Source organism: Oreochromis aureus, linkage group 16 (assembly GCF_013358895.1).
Source record: "Oreochromis aureus strain Israel breed Guangdong linkage group 16, ZZ_aureus, whole genome shotgun sequence".
In the NCBI taxonomy this organism is placed as follows: Eukaryota; Metazoa; Chordata; class Actinopteri; order Cichliformes; family Cichlidae; genus Oreochromis; species Oreochromis aureus.
Window position 1 is genome coordinate 32,429,808 of NC_052957.1, and position 10,743 is coordinate 32,440,550.

The following is a 10,743-nucleotide window of genomic DNA, read 5'->3' on the forward strand; positions in this document are numbered from 1 at the left end:
TGTCCCAGATGCAGCCTCTTACTTGCCTCCTGTTGGTCTGTTTAGACTGTTATCCACCCCTAATATCCCTGGTCACACTTTGCTGTAGATTTTCCCTCTGCTCTAACACGCTTCAATGGGAACACATTCATTCTCACCATTATGGAGTGCTTTGCTAAGGCAGACCACTTTGTGCATCTTCCCAAATTTCCCACATACCAGCAAACAATAGAAATTATGGCTCATTGTGTTTTCAGATTACACAACATACCATTGGATGTAATTTCTGATCAAGCCCCTAATTCACCTACCAGGTATAGAGAGACTTTCACTCTCAATACTCTAGCTTGAGGCCACTTTCCATTTTGTCACCTCTCTAAATCTAACTTCCTCTTGGAGCACTGAGATCTCATGCATATAATATATACATACCACTATGACCTCCTATGCTACTGGTTTGTACGTATTTGAGTGTTTGAGGATGAGATCATTGTCTCCTCTGTAGAACACCACCTGCGGTGTTGCAGTAAGATATGGAGATCTACCAGGACAGCTGTCATTAGGTCCTCTGGCTGGAAGAAATGTATGCCAGACTCAAGCCCAGACTTCAAACGAGGTCAGAAAGGATGGTACAGTACCAAGGAGCTCTTCTAGGTTCCACACTCCAGTATCTTGAATGCCTTTGAGGTTAGGAACTTTTATTTAAGGTATACCAAAAAGTAGTAGTAGTAGTCACTTGAAGGATAGAAGCAGGGTGCCCAATTCTAGTCTAAAGTCCTGCCTTTTAGATTCCCTCACATCGGAATCAAATGGTTTGATGACCTCTTCATGTCATCAAGTTTGCAAACTGCTAGGTAGAGCCTAGAGAGGACTAGGATTGGGCCCCCTGGCCTTCCTTCAGTGCCTGTTCCTGTGGACAGGCACTACCCCTCAGCATTCAATCGTCTTCTTTTTCTTTATATTAGAGCATTTTTGTGACTCAAAAGGAAATAAGCTTGGACTTGGAGACCTTTCAGATACTATGTTGATATGATCCTGTCAAGTTTATCCAAAAAGCATTTTTTCAAGTTTTCTCTACTGAATTTTAAATAAAGAAATCTCCAATGTAGCAGAAAATAATCTAAATTGTATATTATAAATTCATGCAGTTTTGCTATTAAAATGACCTTGTATGATAACATGATATGAAAATGAAGTTCAAATTTGCCCATAAAAAATTATTCTGACAAAAAAAAATGAGACATGACAGTTTTATAGCATTTAATAGAGCTAAAATGTGCTTTCAGATTTAAACAAACATGTGGCAGTGTCTTGTACGTAAGCCGTTATAAGTGAGGGATCAAAACAGCGTCAGTTTTTACAGAATGAAGGCAAAATTGTACACGGCTTCTTTAGTTATGGTAAGGGTATTACAAACGTTTAAGCCATCATAGGTAAAAATCTCTCCTTTATTTTGAAGAAAGCCAAAACTGACTTTTTGGGGGGAAAGTTTGTGGTGTTTTCTTTGTTCCCTTGGCTAAGACTGGGAGAATAATTTAATAAAAAGAAACATCACATATTGTACAGTTAGAGTTAGTATTAAGGTTGGGTCATCACCTACCCAAAGGTCAAACGATCAAAAACATCAAACAAACACTCTGTAATTAACACTAATCTCACAGTTACATGATATCATACTCGCATTTGTCTAACACAGTCAATATTTTGTTGATGTATTCTTCCTCCTCTTTATCCGTTTGAGGATTTATAACCAAAATACAATATAAACAATTTCTGATGGAGTACGATGTAGTTGTATGTAAATGTATTAGCAACTAATTTAAAATGTCTTTTTGCTACAGTCAATTTATTTTTCATATTCTACAGTGGAAACAAACATGTTCACAGTGGAAAACAATTCAAACACCCAGTTTTGACAGTTTATGTGTGACACAGGTCATAAACACAATTCTTAACAATTACATGGGCCAACCTATTCACATTTCACAAGCACTGTTGAAAATGCATTCTGTAAAAAGAGAAAAGGCCTTTCTAAAGACTGCTGGTGCCCAGTGCCTGTAAAAAAAAAATGGACCTAACCTTTGCTTTCTCTGGGCCTCATTAGCAAGTTGCTGAGTAATGGGTTCTCTGGTCTAGGGGAGGGGTTTCTTTACGTTTGGTCAGGTATAAAAGAAAAGGGTTAAACCAGGTAGAGCAGCAGAACAGGAGCAAGAGTAACTACTCACTTGCAGGCAACATGAGCAACACTGGCATGAGCATGAGGGGCAAGGTACAGATTTCTGTCTTTTTTAATCAACAGTGATTACTGCTTCCAAATAACTGCTGCTTTTTAAAGAAGGATTTTATTTTACTGTTTTTCAGATCATCTTCTACGAGGACAGGAACTTCCAGGGTCGCTCCTATGAGTGCATGAGCGACTGCTCCGACATGACCTCCTACCTGAGCAGGTGTCACTCCTGCAGGGTGGAGAGCGGCTGCTTCATGGTCTATGACCGCCCCAACTACATGGGAAACCAGTATTTCATGAGGAGGGGCGAGTACGCTGACTACATGAGCATGATGGGCATGTCAGACTGCATCAGGTCTTGCCGTATGATCCCCATGGTAGGAAAGCTGTGCTGTGGATATCATTTTCCTCCACATAGGCTTGAATTATATTCAATTTTTTTGTTGTGAACTGTTTCCCCTACAGTACAGAGGCCAGTTCAGGATGAGGATCTATGAGAGGGAGAACTTCGGTGGTCAGATGTACGAGCTGATGGACGACTGCGACAGCATCATGGACCGCTACCGCATGTCCGACTGCATGTCCTGCCACGTGATGGATGGCCACTGGCTGATGTACGAGCAGGCCCACTACAGAGGCAGGATGATGTACCTGAGGCCCGGAGAGTACAGGAGCTTCAGGGAGATGGGCATGAGTGGGATGAGGTTCATGAGCATGAGGCGCATCATGGATTCCTGTTACTAAATGTTCACTGTTCAATGCCACTAAATAAAATAATTTTACAGTACTTTGACCTTTGTCGAGCTTATTAATTAACTCATCATGAAAAAATGATACATTGTTGTGATACATATATATACTGAAAATATTTGAAGTTTTATAATTTTATCTGCAACAAACACAATAGCAAGCAAATATTGATTCTAAATTGTATTCGGCTGATGATACCTGATAATATAAACTGTGATCTTGATAGGATACCAATTAGAATTTTCAAAAACTGAAAGATAAAATCAAAATAAGGGAATTTAAAAAAAATTGTCAAAGTAACAGATGTTTTCTGTTTATGTCATGTATAAGTGTCATCTGACTGACACTAACTTGGTCATAAAAACATCTGATAATGCTAATCTATGTTAAATTTTTTAGCTTAAAATTTGGTTTTATGCATCATTAATGATTTAAGTTTAAGTTTCTTTTATTCTTATTTTCTTATTTTTAATCACTAAATGAATTCTGAAACTATCTGTCCAGTGTTTAGCTACAAGCTACAAGTGCTTAAAAATTGGTTGAAGATACTGTTGAAGTGACTCAGACCTACACACTATAATGAAGTTGAAAATACTGTGACATGTTGTATATTTATTAATAAAAAAATTTGTTGACATCATATACATGTATTGGGTTTGTTTTCCATTTCAAAGGTGGTGTGTCTAATATAAAAGATCCCAGAAATTATTCAGTTTTTAACAATGACTCTGCATGCATCAGGACCAATACAGAAAGTGAGTCATTATTTACTGTGTTTGGATAATTGGTCATTATGGTTTTACTCCTGAAGTTAAAAACAAGACACTTAAAAAAAATCAGACATTTATTTAGATTGTTGTACTATGAAAGTTAATTCTAACATGTTGTATATTAACAAAATACTGATTGTCCCATCTGTTTCCACTTTTATTATTATTTTTATTTATTATTTGGTGCAAGAAAATATGATGGTTGCCATAAGCGCAATTCATAAATAAAGAGCCAAAAGGTTCTAAAAGGCAAAATCTAAATGTGGAGTATTTAGATTAAGCCTTTTTACAGAGTAAAATACAATTATCAGTTTGAGAAATATTTATATTATTTAAGAAGGCAATCAAATCAGATACTACAAGAATCAAACACTGCAAAATTATGCAAACATAATGTTAAAAACAGACACATAAATCATGCAAAAACTGAATATATCTATAATCCTCCAAATAAAGGATTATGATGATGACGATTAATAGTGCAAATTCTACAAAATGTTTTTCAGTTTCTGAGTTGCTGATTTTAACTTATGTCCAGAAGAAAATGTGCAATAAACATCTACATTCCATTAGAGTGCACTGTGAGTTCTTTCTACTTTACAAAACTTTAATCAATTTGTTTCTGTTACTCTGATTGAAGGTCTCTGGTTTAAAATATGCATCTAAATGGGCATGACAACCTTAGAACTGAGAATAGAGGCTTTGTGTTACTCGTCAAAAGGTCAAATTTCTAAAGTCTTCGCTTGCCCAATCATGTGATTATATGACACAGTACCACATGCTGGTACAGCTCTCTATACCATGTTGCTGGGTCAGGGATTTAAACAATGGGGGCCCACTGACTCTGTAGGGTTTGGTCAGGTATAAAAGCAAGGGTTAAACCAAAGAGGACAGCAGTGCAGCAGTAGCAGTAGCAACAGCAGCAGCTCATCATTAAGTATGTCCACCACTGACATGAGCATGGGCAAGGTGAGCTTGGGAAACTTCATGAACACCTTATGCACTGATGTTGTAGAGCATACAGAATATAGATTGTATTATTTCGGTGAACTCTAAATTAACTAATGCATTCCTTTTTTTTCAGATCATCTTCTACGAGGACAGGAACTTCCAGGGTCGCTCCTATGAGTGCATGAGCGACTGCGCCGACATGTCCTCCTACCTGAGCAGGTGTCACTCCTGCAGGGTGGAGAGCGGCTGCTTCATGGTCTATGACCGCCCCAACTACATGGGAAACCAGTATTTCATGAGGAGGGGCGAGTACGCTGACTACATGAGCATGATGGGCATGAGTGGTGGTATCAGGTCTTGCCGTATGATCCCCATGGTAGGTAGAATGCAACATGAAATCCTGTTTCTAGTACAAGTGCAAACTCCATAACACATTAATTATTTTTCCATTCTCTCTAACAGTACAGAGGCCAGTTCAGGATGAGGATCTATGAGAGGGAGAACTTCGGTGGTCAGATGTACGAGCTGATGGACGACTGCGACAGCATCATGGACCGCTACCGCATGTCTGACTGCATGTCCTGCCACGTGATGGATGGCCACTGGCTGATGTACGAGCAGCCCCACTACAGAGGCAGGATGATGTACCTGAGGCCCGGAGAGTACAGGAGCTTCAGGGAGATGGGCATGAGTGGGATGAGGTTCATGAGCATGAGGCGCATCATGGACATGTGCTAAACAAATTCATAAAAAATAAAAGATAAAGACAAAAACTTACATCAGTGACTTTTTGTGTTGTTCTTTATTATCTCCTCTAATACAGTGAATAAACAATCATTAAAGGGGCTTGAAAGGGGAAAAAAATAAGAGCACAATGAAATGGTTACATTATTCTCTAGAGACACACACCATCACCATCAACATAATGAAATAATAAATACATCACATGAACTTGGGGGAAAAATTTAATTCACTATAAATAATTAAAAAGTCTGCCACAGTTTTTGAAACTATGGAGAAGAATCCCAGTATTATACCCAGCACACATAAATATTGTTGTTCTATTAAACCACGTCAAAGTCTAGTTTTGATTAAAAACCTGTTTATTGCAGATCAGTAAGTTAATATAAAAAACAAAAAACTCCAGAAAAGCAGTCTTAACTTAAAGCTCCAAACAAACTAAATAGAATATTTAATTTCATCGTTTTTTCCACTTAAACTTAAACTGAAATGTTATATTATAGTATGCCACATGATACCTTCTGATTACTCCTGAAATGAATGTTAAATACAAACCAAAGAAAAGCACCACCTTGTTATAAGTAAGTGTGTGTGTATGTGTCTAACATTAACCAATTATTTGCTGCAGTATAGATAAAAAACATAAACCTATTTCAATTAGCTTAAGCACCATTGCATTACCATTTACATACATTCAGGGTGTAGTATCAGTTCACCAACAGCATTTGTGGTACAAGCACAAATAACTACATTTAAATATGACTCTATTATTTTTTGAGTATATCACCACAAAATAAAAACATTAAATCATTTTCAAGGTAATCACAAAGAAACTCTTTTGATCTAGAATAATAGAGCCTGTCAGAGCATAACAACCCTTTCCCATCAGCATTCACAGAGGGACTAACATTGGATGCCGCTGACTCATGGTTTCCATACAATGGTGACATCAACTGTCTGGATGTCACGTTAGCTATAAAAAAGGCTTAAATCTGGGACAGGATTGCTATAGCTTCATTCAGTCTATCAGCCACGATGCACGGCAAGGTACGTTTATTAGAGAAAATAGATCAAAATTATTATCTTTCTGACCAAAAACAAAAGCTATGATTTGAAAATGGTTACTGAATTCTGCCTCGTCTGTTGGATCCAGATCATCTTCTACGAGGACAAGAACTTCCAGGGTCGCTCCTATGAGACCAGCAGCGACTGTGCTGATATGTCCTCTCACCTGAGCAGGTGTCACTCCTGCAGGGTGGAGAGCGGCTGCTTCATGGTCTATGACCGCCCCAACTTCATTGGGAACCAGTATTTCATGAGGAGGGGCGAGTACTCAGACTACCAACGTATGATAGGTTTCAGCGACTGCATCAGATCCTGTCGTATGATCCCCATGGTACAGTACCGAGATTGCTAAACTTTCATATATAAACTAATACGGCCTAATAATGATAATAACCTATGTGTCATATGTGATATGGCTTTTGCAAGATGTCCAACAACATAGCACACGGTTTTGAATAATATTTCAAAACCCTTGTCTCTTACATATGCTGGTCTGGGTTCCTTGAATTGGTAATAAGGCTTTGCTGGTTTGGGGCCTCTGTCATTAACGCTCTCACACTGTGGAACAGTTTGTCCATTTAGATCAAAATAGCAACTTAAATATCTTCTTGAAACACTATTTTAAAACTTTTAGGAATTTTTTTTATGTCTCTCTATTCAATTTCTTTCTTTGAAGCACTTTGTAACTTGGTTTTAAAAATACTTTATAAATGAGGTTTATTACTAACATTATTATATAAAATAATTTATCCTTACATTGTAATATTAACAGCACAAAGGGTCCTACAGAGTAAGGATATATGAGAGGGAGAACTTCGGAGGTCAGATGTACGAGCTCATGGAGGACTGCGACAACTTCCAAGATCGTTACCGCATGTCCGACTGCCAGTCGTGCCACGTGATGGATGGCCACTGGCTGATGTACGAGCAGCCCCACTACAGAGGCAGGATGATGTACCTGAGGCCCGGAGAGTACAGGAGCTTCAGGGACATGGGATATGACGGAATGAGATTCAGCTCCATCAGACGCATCAGTGAATCCTGTTAACTACTAACACATTTTAATCTCGTAAAGAAATAAAAGAATTTTCATGCACCAGATGGCATACACAATTTGTAATAGTGGTAATCAATTAATGTGATTTAACTATCCTTTTAAATTGTGTTATGTGATTCCAAAATTGAAATAAACAGTAGAAAATAAGATTTGGTAAAGTCTCGTTCCTCATCATTATTTTCTCGTAGGCATTATTCAAATATACATACATCTTCCAGGTTTTTCAGGCGACCTCTTCTCTTCTGAAGATTATTGTAAATATGGTTGGAGTTATTGGTGATTTTTAAAAAGTGATTAAGAATATTTTAAAGTATCTTTGAACATTTTCAGTTAGACTCATATAGTTATTTAATTATGCCTGATTTGTTTTGTAGCATATAATGTAGTGACTGATCAGTTCTTAAAGGCACAGTCCATGAAGCGTTCATTCTACCTTAACGTAACGGACTCCATCAACATGTGCCAACACAGATTTGTGGCATGTGAAAAAAATGTCCTTCTCCTTCCTTGTACTGCACTTTTAATATAATGGCAATATTCAAGTCTGTACACATATTCATTTGATAGCATCAGTTGACTTAGAAGTTAGTTATTTGTTTTGACGTGACCATCAAAAAGGAAACCAGGTCTTTGTGACTCCAATCAAAAGCCAAAGATTGTTGCACGAAAGTATTTTTCATATCAAAAAATGAAAGATGTTTTTCTTGCGACTTGCGACATCAGATTTCTTCCAATAAATATGCACAGTAAGAGCACTGTTTCGGTCATTCTTGTCACTTTCAGAAGAAAATGCAATCTAGTTCTGATCCAGTTATTTGGCCATGTATTCTTATAAGAAGCCTTGTTTTTCACATCATATCCAAGACCGAACATTTATATCTGACCCATCTGTATCAGACTGCCGAGACAAACAATGCTTGTTGTTGTCTAAAAATCATTATTAGAAGTCAGAAATAATCTCATAAGAAAACAGCAGCTGGAAATATGTTAAACTGTAAAGAAAACTAAAATATATAGAATTTAAAGTTAAGAAACCTTAAAGGAAGAAAGCAATAGTTACTCTCCCTCACCGAGGATCTTACTATCTTACTTTGATTTTTAGAGATTTTGATTTATTGTTTTAATGGCTGAAGTCAAAGAGTATAACTCCAGATCTTAACAACCTACATCTATACCCAGTGTATTGTTTTTATGTGAGAAATTACAGTAATATAGCAAAACTCTTTTTTTTTTCTCATACGAACATAGGAAGGAAAGTCATGGGAGGACTGCATGGGTATCCACTGTTAATTTGTCAATGACAATTTCATTAACAAATAAAACATTTCATCAGCTATAAAACATTAACATTTCCACTTTGAGGTCACCCACTAGTTTTGGAACACATTTTAAGACGTCAGTGCTAATGTTCTGGCCAATGGTTTGTTTGTTTGTTTGTTTGTTTGTTTGTTTGTTTGTTTGTTTGTTTGTTTGTTTGTTTGTTTGCTTGCTTGCTTGCCTGCTTGTTTGTTTGTTTGCTTGTTTTTGGAGCCAAAAGCGACCAGGTTTGGATGACAGGGTGGAATCCTAAGCCAGGTAGAAATGTGGAAAAGCCTGGTTAGCACGCTGTATAAATAATTCAATTTCAATTCAATTCAATTTTATTTATATAGCTCCAAGTCACAGCAGCAGTATCTGCTACTCAGTGCTAACAGCCTAATAAAGCACTATAACTTCCCTCATCAAAATGCCCAAATTTAATGGAAGTGAGACTATACTGTACATCACATGAAAACATTTGCCAAGTAATTCCATTAAATAAGCTCCAAAAGACATCAACAAAACAAATGCAGTTGAGAGGTCCAGTTCAGACAACAGCCATTGTCTACAGCTAATAGTGTCAAGAGACATGTCAATCACACAGCCATGCGTAGAACTCCAGTATTCAAGTTAATGGGTTAAAAAAGAAGAAATCACCTGCAGTACACTTGTTATGAAAGGGTTTGAATATCGTCTACAAATTATGTAAGGATTAAGTTCATGAATAAATCGCCATGATATCAGTGAAATTCATTGGCAACATCTCAGTCATTATATTAAACTAAACGAGGGCTATACTTGATGGAGACATATTTAGAGTAACATATCAGTAGATTATCTGTCCCTTATAGCTTTTATAGGGCTCAATCCTCTATTGAGCCCAATTAAATTTTAACAGATTTTAAAGATTTGATTTTTGGCTAATTTTAGGCAAAAAGAACAAAAAAACTGAATGTTCTTTCACCTGTGACACACTAGAGAAGAAAACATTAATGAGGCCTTCAAAGAATGCTATGTTTGTGGAAAACACGCTCTCTGTGTTATTCAGCTGCAAAGACAATACACAGCGGGGCCTCTTCTCACAAATGCAACCACCGCAAATCACGATCCGTTGAAGGTCCCTTTGAATTGAAACGTACACGGGGGGCCTCTGCTCCATGTTGCTCTGTCAGGAATTTGAACAATGGGGTCATGTATCTTTCGGCGTGAGGTCAGGTATAAAAGCAACTCGTGGGATGTCGTGAAAACTGTGCAGTCCTTCTGAGCCTAAAGAGTTCTAACTGAAACCATGACCATGGGCAAGGTGTGTGCAGCTTTGGCTATTCCACTGTTCGCATTTTTTGCATTTGATTGGATGCTGAACAAATGTCAATGTGATGCAAAAAGTACGATATCAAACAGTCCTTGTTTTTTCTCTTTTTTTCAATTTCAGATCATCTTCTACGAGGACAGGAACTTCCAGGGTCGTTCCTATGAGACCAGCAGCGACTGTGCTGACATGTCCTCCTACCTGAGCAGGTGCCACTCCTGCAGGGTGGAGAGCGGCTGCTTCATGGTCTACGACCGTACCAACTACATGGGAAACCAGTTCTTTGTCAGGAGGGGCGAGTACTCTGACTACCAGCGTATGGGCATGAGTGATTGCATTAGGTCCTGCCGCATGATCCCCATGGTACTGTAAATTGAAAACTCCTTCTAATATCTGACACATGGTGTAAGATGCTGAACCTGTTGAAAGCATATTAACGAGATCTCTTTGATTCATTGTTATTCATTTCAATTTACAGCACAGAGGCCAGTTCAGGATGAGGATCTATGAGAGGGAGAACTTCGGAGGTCAGATGTACGAGCTGATGGACGACTGCGACAACATGATGGATCGTTACCGCATGTCCGACTGCCAG

At 37.9% G+C, this 10,743-nt stretch overlaps 4 protein-coding genes across 4 annotated transcripts in view; all 4 read left to right on the forward strand.

Moving 5' to 3' along the window:
- Nucleotides 1-2,192: 2,192 nt before the first annotated feature.
- Nucleotides 2,193-2,993, forward strand: LOC116326827 (gamma-crystallin M3-like). The gene is made up of 3 exons (XM_031748245.2): nucleotides 2,193-2,248; nucleotides 2,341-2,583; nucleotides 2,672-2,993. Exons 1-3 carry the CDS (start codon nucleotides 2,216-2,218, stop codon nucleotides 2,948-2,950), a joined length of 555 nt encoding a protein of 184 aa, XP_031604105.2. The 5' UTR covers nucleotides 2,193-2,215; the 3' UTR covers nucleotides 2,951-2,993.
- A 1,646-nt stretch (nucleotides 2,994-4,639) lies between these two features.
- Nucleotides 4,640-5,454, forward strand: LOC116326831 (gamma-crystallin M3). Its single transcript, XM_039600425.1, has 3 exons — nucleotides 4,640-4,695; nucleotides 4,811-5,053; nucleotides 5,140-5,454. Exons 1-3 carry the CDS (start codon nucleotides 4,666-4,668, stop codon nucleotides 5,413-5,415), a joined length of 549 nt encoding a protein of 182 aa, XP_039456359.1. The 5' UTR covers nucleotides 4,640-4,665; the 3' UTR covers nucleotides 5,416-5,454.
- Nucleotides 5,455-6,453: 999 nt separating this feature from the next.
- Nucleotides 6,454-7,574, forward strand: LOC116326822 (gamma-crystallin M3-like). The gene is made up of 3 exons (XM_031748241.2): nucleotides 6,454-6,465; nucleotides 6,572-6,814; nucleotides 7,256-7,574. Exons 1-3 carry the CDS (start codon nucleotides 6,454-6,456, stop codon nucleotides 7,529-7,531), a joined length of 531 nt encoding a protein of 176 aa, XP_031604101.2. The 3' UTR covers nucleotides 7,532-7,574.
- A 2,521-nt stretch (nucleotides 7,575-10,095) lies between these two features.
- LOC116326821 (gamma-crystallin M3-like) overlaps nucleotides 10,096-10,743 on the forward strand; it is an 866-nt gene continuing 218 nt past the window's right edge. The window contains exons 1-3 of the mRNA XM_031748240.2: nucleotides 10,096-10,142; nucleotides 10,272-10,511; nucleotides 10,627-10,743. The exon at nucleotides 10,627-10,743 is cut by the window's right edge and continues 218 nt beyond it. Coding sequence (XP_031604100.1) covers nucleotides 10,128-10,142; nucleotides 10,272-10,511; nucleotides 10,627-10,743 — 372 coding nt within the window. The 5' untranslated portion in view covers nucleotides 10,096-10,127. The remainder of the gene's footprint in view (nucleotides 10,143-10,271; nucleotides 10,512-10,626) is intronic.

Coding starts and splice junctions, on each gene's coding strand:
- LOC116326827 (XM_031748245.2), top strand. CDS start 2,216: ATGAGCAACACTGGCATGAGCATGAGGGGCAAG. Junction 2,249..2,340: donor GCATGAGCATGAGGGGCAAG/GTACAGATTTCT, acceptor ACTGTTTTTCAG/ATCATCTTCTACGAGGACAG. Junction 2,584..2,671: donor CTTGCCGTATGATCCCCATG/GTAGGAAAGCTG, acceptor TTTCCCCTACAG/TACAGAGGCCAGTTCAGGAT.
- LOC116326831 (XM_039600425.1), top strand. CDS start 4,666: ATGTCCACCACTGACATGAGCATGGGCAAG. Junction 4,696..4,810: donor CTGACATGAGCATGGGCAAG/GTGAGCTTGGGA, acceptor CTTTTTTTTCAG/ATCATCTTCTACGAGGACAG. Junction 5,054..5,139: donor CTTGCCGTATGATCCCCATG/GTAGGTAGAATG, acceptor TCTCTCTAACAG/TACAGAGGCCAGTTCAGGAT.
- LOC116326822 (XM_031748241.2), top strand. Junction 6,815..7,255: donor CCTGTCGTATGATCCCCATG/GTACAGTACCGA, acceptor TAATATTAACAG/CACAAAGGGTCCTACAGAGT.